This window comes from Drechmeria coniospora, chromosome 02 (assembly GCF_001625195.1).
Source record: "Drechmeria coniospora strain ARSEF 6962 chromosome 02, whole genome shotgun sequence".
In the NCBI taxonomy this organism is placed as follows: domain Eukaryota; kingdom Fungi; phylum Ascomycota; class Sordariomycetes; order Hypocreales; family Ophiocordycipitaceae; genus Drechmeria; species Drechmeria coniospora.
Genome location: NC_054390.1, coordinates 7,344,083 through 7,364,339, shown reverse-complemented (window position 1 = coordinate 7,364,339; position 20,257 = coordinate 7,344,083). Strand labels below are relative to the sequence as shown.

Genomic DNA, 20,257 nt, shown 5'->3' with positions numbered 1-20,257 from the left:
CGCCGCATACTCTCACAAACGATGAATCAACGGCATCCGCGGCGTGGACTGTCGTCATCCTCAAACTCCCCCATACAATTTGGAGTGGCGAGGACCAAGGCTATCAAGGCTCAGCCGTTTTGCTGGAATCCCTTGGTACATGTTTTCTCTGCATACGCCATGCTCCATCGTCATCTGATGAACATGTCCATTCGGGGTCAGAATTGGGTAGATTCGACGAAGGAGAGCGTGCGGTGAGCTTCCGGTACCAAGGTCGACTGCAAGAACGTCTCCATTCTACCGGATCGATCTTTCCAGGAGCTGCATGATTCTGGCGGAAAGATTTCGTGCAGCGAGGGCCGACTGCTAGAGTTTCTCCATCCGCCGGGCCGCACCATGGCCAGGCTTATACTCATCACCCCGATTCTCGATGCAATTTTTTGAGACGTCGCTGTCTGATCCTAGCCTTGGATCCTCCAAAGGGTTCTCATGTAGGGCCTGTCGTTAAGCGTTGAGGTCGGATCGCGCTGGTGTCGTCGAGAAGTAGCATGCGGGCGTCTGCAAGATTGCTGAGGATGGAAGCCGATCTTGGCAATGATGATTCAATAGAAAACTGATGAATACAACCATCTGCCTACGGGCGAGACTGGCTTGGAGAAAGGTAATGGAAATTTTCGTAGGATGAACGCACGTGATGATAGGGATAGGGGGGGAGGTTATGGAGGCAGGCACGAGCCATATCTGGTGTTAAATTCCCTGCCTGGCCTTTGGTAAGTGTGTTGCAAATTGAACAACACCTGCACGCTCACGCACGTCTCCTAAGCAAATACCAATGACGCAAACTTGACGGGCCTGGCGGCAATACTTGACGCTCGGTACAAATAAAAGTTGATCAACAGGTCTACGCGACAAGCGACCGTTGCGACAACAATGAGACGATGGGTCCACAGCAGACAGCAGACAGCAGACAGCAGACTGCTGATGGAGCGGCGTTTGCGTCGATTCCAACTTCTCGCATGGGCCGATTCGCTTTTGCAGAGCCGGACCGAGGCTCCGGCGACTTTACAGAGTCATGAAGAAACGGGGTCGGAAGGTCACAAGGTGAGTGCTGGGGTTCTGCCATTCTCACACATCATCAATGCTGTCTTTGGAGACATGGCAGAACGCCAAGGGTCAGAGGCCACGTTTAGAAATACACGCAGCCAGACGCAGCCGGTTTGATTTCGGCTTTTCAACCCCAGAGGTTGAACTGGACGCACCGTATGCCTCTTGGTCGATTACTCCGACTCATGATCGTGCAGGTATCGATGAGGCCGGGGAACTCTGCCGCCACGGAAACGCCATAAAGCTACGGCTGGTGTGTAGAAACGGATTACTCCTGAATGGTGCCGCCTCTGGACGGGAGCCACGGTTGGTAGCCACGTTGTTCCATCGGCGCTACCCTTCGTTCTCGCCAGACGAATGATGCTAAGTCATGGTAGGTCTCGCGAGCTAGACTTTTCAGCTTTGCACTGGAGGGGGAATGGCGAAATATGCTGCTCGTACGGAGTAGATGGGCGGATGTGTCATTTCGTCAGGCATTTATCTGTATGCATCCCAAGCGGCGTAGAGCTAGCGCACGCTACAGGGTAGTAGGAATCGTGTCCGTCATCCCACTTCCCGCCTTCCGCGCACTACGCAGTCCGGCCCGTTCACTAATGGATTTTTTGCTTGCTTTCGTTCCCAATGCTCAACAAGTACAATAATGGGACACCGGCTACGGTACGGACTACTCGCATTCGGCTCCATCTACATCTACTGTCATGGTCATGGGTAGGGCAGAGTTGCAGTCGGCAGTGCCATTCTGGTGTCTATGCGTATGCGGTCATGAAGAAATATCAACTCAACGGGCACCCCGAGGACGACTACTTGCAATAATGGTACTCTGTGCTCCGTACTCTTACCGTACATGACATGTGCATTACTATTATGATGCAATTAGTAGTTCGCGAATACCTTGTAATACGACGGTTCCTTGTTCTCTTAATGTACATGTACGATGGCAACACGGGGAAGATGTATGTACCTCCTCAGTAATCCGCACATGACTACTCCGTACTCCGTACTTCCTTTCCTTTGCTTAAAATACAACTCCCATACTTGGACAGTGACATGCATCTTTGTGTACATGCACCTCGACCTGTTGAAGGACATGCACATGTATTATTAGTACGGAGTACCTACATCTGAATTATCCCTTGCGAGGCTCCGAGGGAGTGAAGGTGTGTGGCGCTGGCCGCGCCGTGTGGCGCTCGCATGTACCTATTCGCCTCCAGTACGTGCGCAGGTACTTGTACATGTAAAAAAGGGGAGGCACTTCCACGCGCCTACACGTAACCCTCGTCGATGGCTGACGAAAATGGACGAGGCGTGCAGCTAACGACCGACGACTCTGGCATTGGTATTCGTACCCCCAACAACTCACTGGTCCAGACTCGAGACGTCAAACGCCAGACGGCAGCAGACTTTGCGACTTCCGATTCCAGACTCGGTGAAAACATCGGCCCGGTGGGGATGGGGCGGCGAGGCTTCCCGCGAGCTGAGCTGGCAGAATGGCAAACGATGACTCCCAGCAATGGTTTCGGCGAGGTCCATGATCGAAGGATCAAGTCAGCTTCACTTCATCGCTGCCCGAGTGCCGGGGACATTGTTCTGTCATATTTGAGAAAACTGACCGTCCCCCCCTCCCCCTCCTGGACGATCTAGATCTGCCGTCGTCGGTTGATGCGACCGCTTCTCTGGAATGTCTGGAATGGGTGGGTTTGCTGCGTATATCCCGCCGCCGCACTCGTACGTGCTGCACTGATACGGTATCGATCGCCCCAGCCGAATGCCGATTTCACCATCGCTGTTGGCCACTTTCGGATAAGAAAGAAGCGACCTCGACCTCGACTGTGCCTGGACTGGAAAGTGGGTGAAGTGCGGCCGAGAACATCATGGCTTGTCAAATTCGTCATAGTATCCTCCTCCATCCTGGACTGGGCCAAGATGGAGGTGAGCGGTGCAGTCCGTACTTGCCTTGGATGCACAAGCCGGCCCGACGTCGACTTGTGCCCGGAAACGGCAGCAAGGCCAACTTCCGTTGCTAAGAATATCTTGCACGCAAATCATCAGCCCCCGTACGGCCATCATTCTCGGCCATGCTGTTTTCCCACGCCCTTGCTACTTGGCGCCGCGTAAAGCATAGGAAACGGGCCGGTCCTCCTGGGTCGCCTCGCCTCGCCTCTCCTGACTCCGACTCGCGTCCCGAGTCCTGAATCCTGACTCTCGACTTTCGACTCTCAACTCCTGACATCGGGTTCCACCATCCAGCAACCGCTGCCGCTCTTCCACGTGCCACGCCGGCCCGGTCCGCAGGATGTATGGGAGAGCATAGATTTCGACGACGAGTTGCCAGTACAAGATGGCTCACCGGATGAGAACGTCTGTGGTGGCAGACATCTCCATACCCAGACACATCCTCGAAATATCGAATGCCAGCCATACCCGGCGCCGTTCTGAATCAGATGCCGACAATGCCGTCAACGGCCCCGTTCAGCAAGCCGTCAGTAATCACGTCGGTCGGTTCCTCCTCGGTCCCGCTCCCCGGACGGCCAGCGTCGCTCTGGATGGTATCTCGCCACGTGGTAGCCGAGGCAGGTCTCTACGCATCCCAAGCTGTGCCGATATCCCCGAAGAGCCCGCCGGTGGCGAAGGCTCGGACGAGGAGAAGAGGGCGGCGGGCCGGGACGATGGCGAGGACGATGAGGCCCATCCCGAACCGCAGGTACCACAGTCCGCCCTTTTTAGCTCGCTAAGCAGCTACTCCATGTCGCCGCCGTCGAGCGCTTCCGTCGGCGGTTCCTTTGGACAAACGCCGTTGCAGCCTAGCGCTACTCATGCCAGCAGCCGGCACGAGGAAATCATGATCGCCCCCGACCAGCATGGATCCGCCCGGAGACGTAGCCGCAGGGGAACCCTGGCCGATCTCTACGAAAAGGCCAAGGTCAGAGGGAAGCAGCTCGAGAGAAAACCGACAACACAGCTGGTGTTTGAGTACTGCTTTTACGCCTTTCTCGTCGTCCTGATCTACTTTCTCCTCATCGGCATCCCGCTCTGGAAAGGGGCCGTCCACTGGCTTCGCGATGCCATGGAGACGGTCGCCGTCATCACTGGATTGGTCATCTGCATCACCCTCACCGTCATGTGCGTTTTCCTTTGTCCCCAGTCTTACTCCTTGCCTGCCCTTGCCTGCTTTCACTCCATCCCTCGGGTCTAGGATCCAGGCCCGGTCGGTCCAAGAAGATGCCTAGGGCAACCTCCTCTGGAAGTGGTGCGTGGCTGACAGACCTTGTCCTCGCAGATACGCCTATGCCCCGTTGTTGATACTGTTTGAAAAGGACCCGCCGCCGGCGCCGGAGCTGCCGACCACGGAGCCGGGGAGCGACCCGAACGTTCAAAGCACCGCTCTGCTCATCCCCTGCTACAAGTCGGCCCAGATTGTCGGGCCGACCCTCGTGGCTGCCCTCAAGACCTTTCCGCCGTCGCACATCTTCGTCATCGCCAACGGCAACTCGCCGACGCCCCTGGACGAGACCGAGGAAATCTGCCGGCCGTACGGCGTCAATCACATATGGTGCCCAGTCGGCTCCAAGATCGTCGCTCAATTCGTCGGCTGCTACGCCGCCAAGGAGTTTCAAAACGTGCTCATGATCGACGATGACTGCGCGTTGCCGCCCAACTTTCCCGTCGTCAGCGATCGGCTGACGGACAGGATCAAGTCCATCGGCTACACCATCAAGAGCGTTGGTCCGGACGCATCAAAAGGCAATCTGTGCCAGCAAGCGCAGGATCTCGAGTACAAGCTTGCGGGTCTCCAGCGCTGCTTCGCTGGCGTCATCGGGAGCGCGACGTTCCCGCACGGCGCCATCGCCCTGTGGGATCGTGATTTCCTCATCAAGATCTTCCACGACCACCCGGGCTTCTCCGTCTCCGAGGATTGGTTCTTCGGCCACAGCTGCCGTCGGCTCGGGGGTCGCATCAAGATGTGCTCGGCCGTCTTCGTCGAGACTGAGACCCCGCCCGCCGTCTTCTTCAGCTCTGGGGGCAGCCGTGGTGGCTTCGGGGAGATGACTGTGTTCAAGCAGAGATTCATGAGGTGGAACTTCTTCTTCGTCAACGGCTTGTGGTACAACATGGGCTACATCATCGGCAGTTGGAAGCTGCTCTGGTGGGAGCCCGGTGCCAAGCTGTTTGTTTTTGCCGAGGTATCATGCCCCTGTCCATGCAATCAACGCAAACCCGGCTTTCCGTCGTCGTTGCGGATGTTGTCGTCCTTGCTCGCACCGGCACGCCCTGACAGCGAATGACAGGTGTTTGAAACGATCATATATCTGCTCACCCCTTTCGTCCTCCCCATCTCTCTCATCATCCGGCCCATGTTCTGGGGGTGCGTCATAGCAGCGGTGCTGGTGCTCTATTACGTCAACGTCATCATCTTCAACGAGCTACACCTGCGTCTCAAAAAGGAACGGGTAGGGTTAGGCATGATTACATTCTACTACGTATGTCCGCCACCGCTGAATGAATGAAGATGGATGCTGACATGTGTGCTCAGACACCACTCAAGGTGGCGCTGACGGTTGTCAACGTCCTGAGCTGCTACTGGTCCATCTACAAGTACGCTCGATACTTTGCCAAACGACACCCCAAGGTGGTCGAGGACGAGAACGTCGTCGAAGTCGTTCTCCACTTGGACGAGGTATCCCCAGAGAAGACGGAGATAGGGCCGGACGGAAGGCGGCCAGGCCGATCCATGAGCGTGACGGCGGTGAGCACCACGGTGGGCAACTAGGAAAGTAGGGGTTGATGGATTCATGATCAGAGTTGAGTGTACCATTGTTTGCATCTTTCCATTTGCATATTTTGCATGGATGGGACAGCATAATCCAAGTCCCATCTCAGAGCGCTGAGAGAAAGAAAACCGGGAGGAGAGGAGGGCACATAGACGGCCATGCTGAACTGTACAGTAGCTTCTGATTGGCAGGAGGTGGGACAAAAGTTCAAGAATAAATTCGAATAATGCAAAAACAAATATTAATATGTTCCTCATTGTCTGCTTATGCTCTTCCTACCTTGTCTATTGTGTTTCGTCGCTGACCGAGCAGATGCATACCTGACATGTTGGTCGACTGTACCTGTTGTTGGCTACCAGTCGCTCAATGTATCACCATGATCATGCGCGGCGCATGCGATGCATTTCTTTCCGGATCCTAGCGCCATGGCAATGAGTAGAAATTGGATGATGAATTTTACGGGATGGGAAAGTGAAGTCCAATGTTCAGGAGGAGATGTCGAGAATCAGGGATGGGACAGAACGCTACAAAGCCCCCCCCCTACTGCCGATTGCTTCCGTCGCACAAACCGTGGTTCGCGGACAATCCCTTCACGAAATGAACGTGTGAATGAATGGGTGAGTTTGAGTTATGTATGCGTATTGTTGTTAGTCACTACCTACACTCTTTCAGGAAGATCCGGCCTAAACCTGGCCTAGACCGGGGGGAGCATTCCTGTCCTTTGCAGGCGCACACTTGGCTTTTGGCGTTTTTCATTGCATGGAAATACGACGACGGATGAGTACATGCCTTTCAACAAGTCTCATTTCATTTCTCCGAAGCCACGTCTCTCCCTATCCGGCTTGACGGTGACAGAAGGTAGCTGAAAAATCCCACTCACAATCCAACTCGGACTACTCCGTACAGGCACACACATATTATACCCGTGCTCTTGTTTTCGTGTACAGATTCCTTAGTGCCACGCCCTGCCACTGGATGAGGGATGACATGAGGAATATTCAATGAAATGAATGCCCAAGTAAGAATATTTGGCAAATCCGACGCATGTTTTCTGTACGCATATCGCGAAGACCACTGGTTGCTCGCTCGGATGTGTGGGGACACCGAAAGATGTCATAACAGTATGCATAGCAACCAGATTGTGTGTGGGGGCACTCTTAAAAGATGCCATATACATAGGAAGCAGAGAAAGAGAAGTCTAAAGAAGGTTATATTTTTACCTTGCTCGCAATTCAGTTCGCAGTGGTATCTATGCAGTCTATGTGTCTATATGTTGATGAATGGGTATAATAAACCTAGCCTACTCGGCCTTCTCCCCTTCTTCACCCTTCGTGGAGTGACCCGTGACGGACTTGGTGTCGGTCGTCGGTGGCCTGCACGTCCCAGAACTGGTCTCCGCCTTCGGGCTCCCTGGAATGTCGCCGCCATCGTTGCAGCCGGCTTCGCCCCTCTCCATGTCATTTTCCGTCACGACGGCTGCTGTTGTGTCCTCTCGTGAGATGCTAACGCTGTCTTCTTCGGGACACATGCCCAGGTGAAGGTACGGGTTAGAGCCTCCCGCATGCACGTCCCCCTGGTTCCCGGCCAGGCGGCTTTGAGCACTGGCTCTCCGTGATCCTGCCGTGCCGCCACTCCGGCTCGGGAAGGGAACGTAGTTTGAGTGGCTGTCGGTTCGAGTGATTCGCGACTCGTCGACGTAGCTCGTGTCCAGGTCGTTGTTGTCGCTCTGCACCACCTTGCCTATGAGCGAAGCCATGGTGAGCTCAATATGAAGCTTGACGATGTATGCGACGGGCGCAAACTGAACATATCTTCCGACATGATTAGCGAACGGCACACGGCACAGGATTGGGGCCAGCCAGCGCAGGAAAGGGAAAGGGAAAGGGAAGGAAAGAAGGGACGTACAGATATGGATTGGGTAGGCTCAGGAAGGCGAGCAGAAGGGCGTCCATGGTGGTGGAAAGAAAGACCATGAAAACATTCCAGCGAAACAGTCGCCAGTACTTTGTTAGGCCGTAGGAAATCAAGCCCGTTCTAACGAGGTAGAGGAAGTAGAAGTTGAGGCTTAGATCGACGACAAGAAAGAAGATCTTCTCCGCTCGTTCGAAGTAGTTGTTGACGGTGATGTCGGTCGGTGTCGCCGTCTCGACGTGTGCGCGGGTCCAGATGACCCAAACGGCGACGTTGACGAAGCCGATGGAGACGAAGAGGCCGAACCTGAGCCAACGTGACTTGCGCTTGTTGAACATGATGAGCGAAACTCGGTTGGCGATGATCTGGGACAGCAGTTGGGTCTGAATAGCCCACAGGAGCACTGGGCGGACCGATGATCAGCATATTCCTTGTTCATCTACGTCGGAATCGCAGAAGAAGCGTGGAAGGGCAGGCTCGCGCATCGTTTGTGTGCAATCGACGGGGTCAAGATGGTGGCGACACATACCGGAGCCATGATAAAACATGAGGCTGTCCGCTCGCGATGGACCGTCAGCGTCGGCTTGCGGCGGCATGCAGGGGGAGGGGAAGGGGGGAGGCTTTCAGGCTGGCTCGACGTACCTGCCAGGAATGGCGTCATTGAGGTACAGAAAGGTGATGATGGCGAAAGTCAAGTTGACGACCAGCTCGATCCAGACCATGTAGAGATACGCACTGTGAAGACCGCGCCTGGTACCCCTGAGGATGTCGGTCGTCTGGTCGACGATCTTGGCGAGGGTGAATGGAAAGATGCCAATGAAGACGCCAAAGTACAGATCGGAGAGATCCATCTCGCCCGGTCGGCCTGCCATGATGGGCGCCTACAGGGCTCGCTACAAGCAAGCAGCCGGGCCGGTGAAGTCGGTCGATGGGGCCTGAGATGATGAACTGAACTGCATGCTCGGCGGGGATGCGGGCATCTGCCCCAATGGGCATGGGCAGAGTCGGAGAAAAGGTTGGGATAAGGGTCGTCGAATCATCGAGGATCGAGATGACGACGGGATGCGGCTCGCCTCGACATAAAGAGCCGATGCCGAGTTCGCCCTTTGCAATGGCTGGCGAGCTGAGGGATTCAGTATCAGGGCCAAGGTCGTGTCAGAAAGGGGTCCCGGGCGTTGGCGCGAGACGAATGCTAGTGCGTCGTGCTTGCGTCGGTGCAGAGATATGATGTGCTGTAGTCCCGCAAGCACATGACATGGCATGGGCGGACTGGATGGACATGACCGCAGTGGTGCGGCGTGCGTGGGCAGCTAGTCAAACCAAGCACCATGTCTCGCCTCTCGCGCGAGGTACCGTACGAGCCAACCGGTGTGGCACTCGTAGGTCAGCCAGCCAGAGCCTGCTTCAAGCCTCATGCGTCGTCCCTACGCGGAGGGAATAGCTGGGGGGGGGGGGGGGGGGTGAGGGCGAGGCTGCCATGCGACGACGAGGGGCGGGCGAGAGATTGGCTCGGCCAGGGCCCGGCGGGCTATGCCGGTCAAGGCATCGCTCCCTCTGGCCACGAGCTTGTCGCGCAGGACCCGAGGAGCGAAAGCAGAGAAGGCCGGCGGAGGGGCGGCGAGGTTGGCTGGGGCGTGAAGTCGGCGACTTGGAGCCAAACGGGGGCATCGACCAGGGCCTCGACCAGGAAGGCAGCCGAGGTCCCGAGTTCCGGCCTGCGACATGGACGCTGCGCTTTCGGCACCGTACGATGGGTGGTGGATCCCCTGGACCTGGTACCTCGAGCGACGACGGTCGAGAGCCGAAGGCGAGGGAGGGCGTGGGCGTGGTGTGGTCCGTCGTCGTGTGGTCTGTCGTGGTGTGTAGGGAGGAGGGAGGAGGGAGGAGTAAACACGGGGTCGTTGCCGCACTTGGTCCGTATACGGATTTGGATTCGCCTTCGCTCGGTGGATCCGGTTGTCGCCGCACTTGAGCAAGTCGGATACAGAGGGCCAACCTTGAAGCCGGCGCGGTCCTAGTCTGATGGGAGGGGGCACCGCCAAAGTACCAGCTACCTGCCGCTACGAGAGAACGGTCAGGACGGAGAGTACCCCTCCCGTACACCGAGGGCGCTCCTACGCGTACGCTGTACATGGGTGGTACTGGTTGGAGGCAGGCCAAGGTGTACACCTTTGTACGAGTACCGCCGCCCCTGCCCACTAGCGACAGCAGCGGACACCTACTCTGCTAGGCCAAGGACCTACACGTACAGCATGTGCCTACCTACGCGTACGTGCCCTATTCCGTGACAGCCTCGTAACCGGATGTCAAGGTGCCAACAGACTGATAGGGTGGCGATCATGTGAAGCACCTTCGTTCTGGTCAGTAATTTATAATACAAACACAGTAGCTATACAAAAATAACCCAAGGCATTATGTAGTGTTTAATATAAGAGCCTGTTGAAGTACAAAAAGCTAGTACATACAATAGTATATACAGAGTACAAACGGCATACTAGACAGTAAGGTACTATTGCGCTAATATATATTGTCGCTAAACATACATTGTTACTCAACATACATTGCTACTTAACATATATTGCTACGTAACATATATTGCTATTTATTATACATTGCTACTTAATATATATTGTCGCTTAACATACTTCAAGGCAGCGATTGAGGCAGCGATTGAGGCAGTGATTAAGGCACGATTGAGGCAGTGATTGAGGCAGATAGAGGTGCAACGAGAGTTGGTATTATTTGCAAAGCGATCATTAGGTACGACAATATATTAAGAAATAACAGCTGTTAGTTATACAAATTACTGTTAACTGCGTAAATGACTGTTAAGTAATAAACAGTACTGTTAATCTTTGACAGTTGGGTTTTTGTACAACCGGCTGGTAAGTCTACGATACAATAGTTTGCAAAGTACAGACTGGTAGAGTTGTTTCTCGGTTCTATTGCTACAATATGTTGCAAGCTATACTACAAACCAGCCTTTGACAGTACTTTGATGCGCGAATTTGTGTGTAACAGCACCGAATAGCTGTGAAATATACTAAACATCATGTACCGTGACTGTTCAAAAACAGGGGGGCTACAGGTATGTATCTACTTGTAATAGTACTCACTGGCAGGCCTAGGCTACTAACCTAGTACCTACAGTGGCATGCTGTAGGCGTACGTGCACCAAAGAGTTGCCTACTATTATGAACCTACCTAGTACGTATTAGTATTATTACTGACCTAATATCAAGCGCTGTTGGGGGCACTTATAGGCATAGCCACTCCGTCTCAGCAGTGATGGTAACGGCATCTCTCGGGGGGCACCGCACTGGACGGGGCGCCCAGTAACCCCTGGGGGGATGCGCCAAGAGCAACATTACCCTCCGCCGCATGTCCCCGTCCCGCCCGTCGTGCTTCTCGCCGCTGGCTTGGGTTGGAACAGAGCCGTACGGGCCGATGCTCTCTATCGATTCTGAATCACGATGCGTACGTGTTCACGCAAGTGCGCGTGCAACGCTCGTGCCCATTCCGTTGATGAACAAAGCCGGCACGCTGGTACGGATGTGAATACCTGGTGGGAACGACGAGCAGCACTGTACAGCGATGTTGCCTTTGCCCACCAACACCCAGTACCTACCTACCTAGGTAGGTAACTAGTACCTACCTAGTACCTGTTGCCGCCTGCCTACTCGTTACCTACTACCTAATACCAGCATGTTTCTATCCACTGAGCGCAGCATGCAAGTGGCGGGACAAACGCGGCCGTGATCACCGACGACTCTCGTCTCCCTCGTCGTTGTTTGTCATGCTTGGACATAACGGGTGGGCCGTGGAGGAGACCCTAGCGTGGATTTTTGGTGTCAAAATAAGGCAGTAGACAACGTTTCAGCAACGGAAATGTTGACTCATGAGCAGCGACCGAACCCCCTCCCCCCGACTCCGCTTACGGCACCAGCCTCTGAAGGGGTGGCCTTGGTGGTGCCCGCTTCGGAGCTGGGCCAAGAACTGGTAAGGATTTTGGTCCGACGGTTCGCTCTTGAGATTGGCCAAGAATTGGTTACGGATCCAGTCCATCGTTCGCGCCGGTCCCATGCGCGAGCGCGGATGTTTTTCATTCTGCTACCAGCACTCTACCTCGCAATACGGACGGACCCCTTTGCCTGGTCCCGGCGTGTTGGTGATGTGGGGAAGAAATAAAAGAGAACCAAGATTGCTCCACGAGCGTTGTCGTTGGTTTGGCACTGGCTCGCGGCCACCGTCACCCTGCTTTGCGGCCAGGACATCCGGTGCCGTTCGGGAGCCCGAACGGAGCCCGCGGGGAGCCCGAACGGAGCCGCACACGGAGGAGTGGAGACGCAACACGGAAGCCCTCGTCGCCAAGGCGGGCCTCCACCAAAAGCGGGCCCCTCCCCTCGGGAATCCTCACCCGCCTTCCTCCTCCCATCGAGGCACATTGGCAGCATTCATTCATTGTCCGGCCTATTTTCAGGTGAATGGTCACGCTGCATGTCGTGCCCGAACAGTCCAAAGACGACATGTTGCAGGCAGAGATGGCTGGCGACATGGGTAAGGGAGGACGATGTGGCATAACGACCATGGTGGGGGCCATTCCGGGCAGACGATAATGTTAGATTCTGGAAATTATAAAATCCGCTGCATCCTCGGCGTCCTCGGCATAGTTCAAGTGCTCCCACAAGACGAGCGGGCCGTTGTCGCAGATGTTATCACCTTCGTGGCAAAAAATCTTCACCTTGGATGCGTCGATGTTGCTGATCGGCCGCTTCGAGTAAGGGTCACCGAAGATGACGACGGCGCTGACCTTGCTCATGGTCGCCCTGTCGAGGACCGCCGCCGCCTGGTGGATCACCATGCCGCCCTGGGAGTAACCGCTGAGGACGAGCTTCGTGCCGGGACAGCGCGCGAGCTTGTTTTTGATGACGTTGGCACTCGTCACGGTCAGCGCGAGCCCGACGGAGGGACGAGGAGGCACCGCCACTCACAAGACCCATCCGTTGTCCTTGGACCCCTTGAAGTAGCCGTCGACGGTGGCCGGGTACTCGAAGCCTTGAACGGCGAGCGACCGTCGAGACCACCACAGCTTGTCGGCGAGCGTCTTGAAGAACCAGGGCCCCGTGAGGACGCCGACGTTGCCGGCGTCGCATGTGCCCCGGGCGAAGAGCATGGTGACGTCGCCGCAGCCGTCGTACCGGTCGAGCGGGATGCGAAAGAATGTGGCTATGCCGACCTCGGCGGCCGTGATGGCGCCGCAAATCTCCTGGATGGCCACGTTGACGGGGAAGAGGGCGGCGACCTTGGCGAGGAAGGCCGTCACGTCCGGCCAGCTCCGGGCGTCGAGCTCATGGAGGTCCGCGGGATGGGCCAGGACCGAGGCCGCGGCGAGGACGGCGAGGAGGGGAAATCGCATCGCGGTTTTCTGTCTTGCCCGTCGGAAGCTGCGCGCCAGTGTCGATGGTCCAGCTGTCGAGCCCGTCGTCGCACGCCATCCGCTGTCTCCATCCGCTCGACTTGGCCGGCGCGCGGGTGGCCCTGAACTTATGCAAGCGGTGACGACGCGGGCCTGCAGCGATGCGACGACTCGGATCACGGCACCCACCCACCTGGAGCAGAACGACCGAAGCCAAGCGGTCGTGCTTCACACCCACCTCTAGCCCCGGCCCTCAGCCAGCCCCAGCCCAGCTGGAGGCGGCACACCCTCGCGAGAACTCGATCAGAAACGAAGCATCGGCCCCTGCATGACCCGCCAGGCGGCCGCGACAGATGAGCTAGGCGCAGGTGGAAGCATCGCCCGCTGCGAGCCATGAAGCAGGCTCCGGGGAAGCTTCTGCGAGGCAACGCGAGAGAAATGTCGACAATAGCATGCGCAGGGAATATATCGAGACATGGTACCGTCCGACCAAGCCATTGCATTCACCGGCCGCCGCGCACCCGATCCGACGGCATCGGCCAGCGGCCGGGACTTGTCACGATCCGGCTTCGTCACCGTGGACGGGAGTTGGCCATGGGGACGTTGCATCACCACGCCCCACCCCCGCATCCCCGCACCGAAGATCGAGATGGCATGAGATGGCATGGGGTGGGATAGATGGCATAGATGGGCATGAATGGATGGCAACGTGGGTTGTGGCGGTAGGGCTTACAACACTTGGCACCTTCGTTCATGCAGGCGCCTTGACGATCTAGCATTTCTTGCTCACATGGCCATTCTCCAACGTTAAACGACTTCCAGTTCGGCCCAAGGCGTACGCAAAAGGGGCAGGAGGACGGCAATAGGTACGGATCAGGACTCGCGACCGAAAGGAGGGCACCCAATGGGTTGCGTGAATTTCTAGTCCCTTGGCCCCCTTGCACGTAGTGGCGGATGGAAACTGGCCTCGATTCATTATTGGTCCAACCCATACATGAATGGTCTTTGCACAAGTAGCTGAACTGACTCGCCGGCTGCGTACCCCGCTCCGCTCGTGCTCTACCGTTGCTCTCTGGTGCCATGTTTGTCAACAGTATCGGCCCCGTCGGGGCTCGTAGGGGCTGGTCGGGCCGCAGCGGGCCCGGCGCGAGGCGGGGCCGGCGACGGAACGGAGCAAGTAAGTATATCGATGGAAGAAGCAGTCGCAAAACAAGCCACGCTTCACGTGCGGTTCCATGAGCGGGGGGGAGGTTCTAGAATCCAAGACTCCGAGCACAAGGACGAGTGCAAAAGGTGGCTCACCGTCTCACCCAAGTTCGAGCGTCTCCCCGAGACGGCCTCCTATCGGAGGCGTGTGATGCAAGGGTGCTCCTGTATCGGGCCGGAATCGCAGCCGCGTGCGGGTGCCTCGAATCTTGGCAGCCACCGACAAACGAAAGTGTGTTGCGTACGACTAGCCTGTTAGCTGCTGTGACTCGTTCCGTCATCCTTGATCAGGTAACCTTGACTTGGCTACGCTGGAAGTGGACGATGCAGAGTGGCGCGTGGGTTGCGGAAACGAAGAACCAGGTCCGCGCACTGCAAGGTCCAGGTGTACTTTTATTGTAGGTAGTTGTACAACTACAAGCAAGTGCTTGTGCACTGGAGTATGTACTTGTGATTGCATGCTCCCAGTGCTCCGTACAGGCACGGCACATTACTTATCGTACTTGTACATACTTGTTATACAAGTGGGTGCGGAGTACTCCGTACGGAGCATAAAAATACAGCATGCAAGGTAATATACTGTAAAACTTGTAGTTGTACTCTGCACCGTGCTGAAATCATCAAGTAAATACTCCCATACGGAGTATTAATAGCAGTAATAATACAGAGCACGGAGTATTACTTCGTAGTTAAATTGGCTCGACAGAGGCCAGCCAGTCATGGCCATGGCTGAACCTCCGAACCGGTCAGAGTGCCAGCGTTGCATCGGCGGAGAAAACCGCTGCTGACTCACTCGGGCCGTTCGTCTCCCATTGCTCGCCTCGCTTCCACTTGCATCTCCACATTCATTCGAATACATATGGCACTGTCAAACAAGCGATGAGAAAAGTGCTAATAATACCAGCTGCCAGCTCCATGGCTTGTCACCCGCAGATGCCTCCTCGGCCACAGCAAGCAGCATGCCGTCCACAGCGGGGAGCAGGATGAACCAGAGCGGCAACGGTGAGACCGCCAACATAGCACGGCCAGCAGAGGAGCTCGTCGACGACAAGCTGACGCTCCGCCGGTGGCGTGCCGACGACGCCGACAGCCTCTACGCCGCCGCGAGCTCGTCCCTCGCCGAGCTCGGCCGGTGGATGCCGTGGGCGGCCAAGGGCTACTCCAAGGACGACGCTGACCGATTCCTACGCTTCACCACCGGCGCCTGGGACGCCGACGAAGAGTACGACTACGCCATCGTCGACGACGGCCGCGTCAGCGGCTCCTGCGGCTTGATCAGACGCATCGGCCCCGACGCTCTCGAGATTGGATACTGGCTCGCCGCCGACGCTACCGGACGGGGTCTGGCCACTCGCGCCGCCTCCTTGCTCGTCGACGCCGCCTTTCTCTTGCCCGTCGACCGCGTCCAGATTCGACACGACAGGCGGAACGTCCGGAGCGAAGCTATTCCCCGCCGGCTCGGCTTCCGCTGCCTCGGCCAGCAGGCGAGCCCAGCTCCGCCGGAGACGGACATTGTGTGGCAGCTAGACCGACCGCGGAAGCAAGCGGCATGAATCCAAGCGCCCGGAGGGTGTGCCATCCCGAATTCGCCGCGCCGTGGGCCCGAGTGCTGGGCTGAAAAATTCGACCCGCATCGTGATGCTCTCGACAGAGCGGAGTACTTGGTTGGCGGTTTACAGCAACGTGTACATGTACATGTACATGTGCAGCGCACTACAACTTACTGTACGGCACATCCACGTACAGGACAAAGGGCTCGTGCTGTGTGCCGGACGAATGAGCCAATCGAAACGCGCGGCGTGGGGCATGCCATAGGGGGGTATATAAGGCAAAATAACAGATTTTCCAGGTGGAGTTGGACCTTCCATACGCACTAATTTCTTGCCTTTTACCAGAGATTACCGTGGGATGGCCAAAAACACTCCATTACCTCAATCTTTGGAACCTCATGAATTCGATTCACGTCGACATTCTTTTTTTGCACCCCTGTTCTTCCGTGTCATTACCCGCCTAGCCTAGACCAACGCAGCCTGCTTAATTTTTTTCCCCCCGTTCTTTTTGCTTTTGCCTTGGTTGCCTTGATCTTTCCGTCATCGAATGCCTCCATTGGACTGGTAACCGTGCCGTAATGACTGCTCCGACGTGCAAAACTGTTTCAACACAAGATTCCGATGTACTTACTCGGTGAAGTTGACAACGAATTGACCATCTAGTGCTAGATCCGTCGCTACAATCCTCGCTACAATCCACCGGGGCGGTCAAGACCAAAGCAGCGGCTCGCTTGCCCTCAAGCCTCGATGTTTGGCCATCGATCCATGTCTCATCCATTGGTACAGGCATCTGCATGTAGGAGGGCGACTCGGCCAAAGACATGCCATGTTCCGAGCCCGTTCCAGGTAGGTGCGAAAGGAAATCCAATACCTGACGTGATGCGGCCGTTCGCTCGCCACAACGGCCTTGCAGCGATACTCTGGCACCGGCCAACACAGGCAGGCCAAAGCACGACGGTAGGATAGAGCGGTGCTACCAAACGTAGAATGCATGGGCGAGAACCAGTCAAGCGACCCAGAACATGACGCAATGTGCAGTGGATTGAAGAAGTAGGAGCGCCATCTCGTCCGTTGTTGACGTTGTTGTCCACATAGCCGTATCGAGTACAGTAGCTGTAAGTACAGGGCAGAGCAAGCTACCGACTACCTCCTAATACTCAGTACAAGTACGGTACGCTGCAATGGGAAATACTTTGTGACATGTGAAGTAGGACCACAGCCTGGGCAGGTACAAACGAGGCCATCAACGAAACGTGACGTTCCGTTGTGACGCCTTGTCATGTGACTTGGGACAACGTAGAAGATCGATGCGCATTCGGGAGACTCGCCTAAAGAAAACTCAACGAGGTCATCACGATGCCGTCCTGTCGGCGACGCCCATTCACCACCGCCAGCCGTTCCAACCCTCCGGTCTCGGATCGTCCGCATATCCTTCAAAGTCTGAACCTTCCTTGTCGGGTTGCTGTCTCCAGGCTGTTCGATTGATGAATTCCCCATCGCTCGATTCCCACCGGCCGACGTTGCCGGCTTCCCATTGCCATTCGGCCCGGCGCCTCACCGCATCGGGGACGCCCGCGTTGACACCCCGGTCATCTAAACCCCAAATACGTCGACACGAGAAGTTGACCAGATTGATGACATAGCCTTTGCGTTTCACCTGCCATCACCCCTCGGACGCAACCTAGGTGCGACGACCGAGAGATGATTGGAGATGATCACATGCGCAGTCGGTCTTGCACGGCAGCAATTGGAGCCGCGTGCGGACGAAGCGGGGTGACAGCAAACGTGAGAGGGAAGACGAAATGGACATTCGCCGAGGCCCAAAAAGGCCCCCAAGAACGTCTCCAAAACGGTCGACCTGCAGGTCCTCAAGCACGAAACATGACGGCGACAGAAAACTGCACAATCTTGCCTAGAGCTGCTGCTGTGAAAGCGACATCGGACCCTCGGCACCTGGCTGACGGCTGGCCAAAATGGCTCGAATAGGAAGTTGAAAACCGGGCTTGAGCTGTCACATCGCTGCCCCCATTGCTTTGGAAATGGAGACCCGTATGCTTAATGGCGCCATACGGACCTGCTCCATTGAGCACCGGCCCTCAACTCTGCCCGTCCGGATCGGGTGCTAATTTTATCGTATCGTGCCGACATCACTCCTCTCCCATCTCTAGCGGCTCCATCAGCACTCCTCGCCCTCCGGAAGCGCCAGCCGATGCTTCCAAGCGGAAGCTGGACTTGGCCTCCTCACGATGCTGACGGATGGCATCATGAGGAGAGAGGTTGGCAGAAGGATGACGAGTCTCGGCATATAAACCTCTCCACGTCCTCTCCGGGATTGTCCTGCAGCATCCACTCGACAGCCTGATATTCGCCGTTTCCTTTTTACTTATCCTCGTTAAGGCTAGAATGGTCGGCGTCAAGACAGTCGCGGCTCTGCTGCTCGCGGCGTTGCCCTTTGGTACCTCCAGCCCCGTGCCTGTCGCGGCCCCAGGCGGTTCAAACAAATACATCGTCAAACTCAAGGACGGCATCCGTAGCCGCGAACTCGCCACCCATCTCGAATGGGTCAACGACGTTCACGCCCGCAGCATCGGCCGTCGCCATCTCGACCTTTCCGGCCTCGACAAGAAGTTTGAGATTGGCAACTTCAACGCCTACTCGGGTGCTTTTGACGACGCCACCATAGAGGAGATTCGCAACAAGCCCGAGGTAAGGCTAGGCCAAGGATCGACGGGCCGGAACGACGCCGACTGACTTCCCAGGTTTCCTACGTTGAACCGGACCAGGTCTGGACCCTGTTCGAGACGGCGATGCAGAACAAGAAGACGCAGTTCAACTCCACGTACGGGCTGGCGACTCTCTCTCACCGCAAGCCCGGCTCCAGGAACTACGTCTACGACTCAAGTGCCGGAGAGGGCGGCTATGTGTATGTAATCGACAGCGGCGTCAACATCGACCACGTCGAATTCCAAGGCCGCGCCACGAGGGGTTACAACGCGGCCGGCGGCGAGTTCATCGACGGCATCGGCCATGGGACCCACGTCTCCGGTGTCGTTGCCGGCAAGAGGTTCGGCGTCGCCAAAAAGGCAAACATAATCGACGTCAAGGTCTTTATGGATCATTCTTCGCAAACCTCCACCATCCTCGACGGCTTCCAGTGGGCTGTCGCCGACATTGCTGCCAAGGGGCGCCGGGGCCGGGCCGTCATCAACATGTCCCTCGGTGGTATCATCTCGGAGGCCTTTGACGAAGCCGTCGAGAACGCGTTCCAGTCCGGGATCCTCAGCATTGTTGCCGCCGGCAACGAGTACCAAGACGCCTCCAACCTGTCGCCCGCTCGTGCGCCCAACGCCCTGACAGTCGGTGCCGTCGACGAAGATTGGCTGGCCTGGCGTGGATTCGGCTCCCAGGGGTCCAACTACGGACCTGCCGTCGACATTCACGCCCCTGGAAAGGACATCCTGTCCTCCTGGATCGGCTCGACGACAGCCACCCGATCGGACACGGGCACCTCCATGGCCGCTCCCCACGTTGCTGGTCTTGCCATTTACCTCGCCATTCTCGAGGGCATTACCGACCCTGCCGCCTTGACGAGTCGCATCAAAGAGCTCGGCACCAGGGACAGCACCGAGAATCTCCCGAAAAACACGGTCAACCTGTTGGCCAACAACGGCAGCGAGGACTGACAATGAATGTTCCGTCTGGCTATGTGTGCATATATGTGTATGTGAGGGAGTTGGGGTACATTGGAAAGCGTCTGCCATTTTCGTCTGTCCATGTTTCCGTATTTCTTTCTCGTACTATACTTGCTGAGATTGTATTGCGTACCGAATAAAGACTACGATTTCACGCCGCTATCTGACGATCAAGTATGCGTGTATAGCCCTGCTCCCGCTGCGCCGAGCCGATGGTGAGGATTGAATAATAAAATAGCAGAGCAAGGCGAAGAAGAGCCACGGTGACTGTGGGTGGTGGAAAAAATTCCGTGTGCCTGCCCATCACGATTCATCGTTTGCGGGGGACAGACTGCGAATCCTTCTATTGCCAACGACACTGTTCAACTGGAACAAAGAATCCAATGAAACACCGCGAATCAAAGGCAGACTCGATACAGGCGACGGACGCAGCACACCATGGTCGAAATAATGCCGCCATAGACCTCTTGAGAACAGGAGAAAAACAACCCCCGTTTCAGTGCGCGTGTGGATTTGGTTTGCATCGCCGGTGTTACAATAAGAGGGCACGGGCGCCAGCCGCCGAGGCGTCCGGGACGGATTGCGTCTGCAGGCACCTGACGACATGATGAAGTTTGTATTTCTCTTCCT

General features: G+C 56.3%; 5 protein-coding genes across 5 annotated transcripts; 3 read left to right on the top strand and 2 right to left on the bottom strand.

The window, feature by feature from the left end:
- Positions 1-3,421: 3,421 nt before the first annotated feature.
- DCS_05138 (glycosyl transferase) lies at positions 3,422-5,851 on the top strand (the record flags this gene model as incomplete). Its single annotated transcript, XM_040802444.1, has 4 exons — positions 3,422-4,203; positions 4,361-5,264; positions 5,370-5,561; positions 5,615-5,851. The coding sequence occupies 4 exons, from the start codon at positions 3,422-3,424 to the stop codon at positions 5,849-5,851; spliced, it is 2,115 nt and encodes a 704-aa protein (XP_040657477.1).
- A 1,301-nt stretch (positions 5,852-7,152) lies between these two features.
- On the bottom strand, positions 7,153-8,635 carry DCS_05137 (uncharacterized protein; the record flags this gene model as incomplete). Its single annotated transcript, XM_040802443.1, has 4 exons — positions 7,153-7,663; positions 7,758-8,166; positions 8,293-8,315; positions 8,406-8,635. 4 exons carry the CDS (start codon positions 8,633-8,635, stop codon positions 7,153-7,155), a joined length of 1,173 nt encoding a protein of 390 aa, XP_040657476.1.
- A 3,746-nt stretch (positions 8,636-12,381) lies between these two features.
- Positions 12,382-13,179, bottom strand: DCS_05136 (putative cutinase; the record flags this gene model as incomplete). Its single annotated transcript, XM_040802442.1, has 2 exons — positions 12,382-12,700; positions 12,755-13,179. 2 exons carry the CDS (start codon positions 13,177-13,179, stop codon positions 12,382-12,384), a joined length of 744 nt encoding a protein of 247 aa, XP_040657475.1.
- A 2,165-nt stretch (positions 13,180-15,344) lies between these two features.
- DCS_05135 (acetyltransferase) lies at positions 15,345-15,938 on the top strand (the record flags this gene model as incomplete). Its single annotated transcript, XM_040802441.1, has 1 exon — positions 15,345-15,938. The coding sequence occupies one exon, from the start codon at positions 15,345-15,347 to the stop codon at positions 15,936-15,938; it is 594 nt and encodes a 197-aa protein (XP_040657474.1).
- Positions 15,939-18,338: 2,400 nt separating this feature from the next.
- Positions 18,339-19,618, top strand: DCS_05134 (Peptidase S8; the record flags this gene model as incomplete). Its single annotated transcript, XM_040802440.1, has 2 exons — positions 18,339-18,641; positions 18,695-19,618. The coding sequence occupies 2 exons, from the start codon at positions 18,339-18,341 to the stop codon at positions 19,616-19,618; spliced, it is 1,227 nt and encodes a 408-aa protein (XP_040657473.1).
- Between the last annotated feature and the right edge of the window lie 639 nt (positions 19,619-20,257).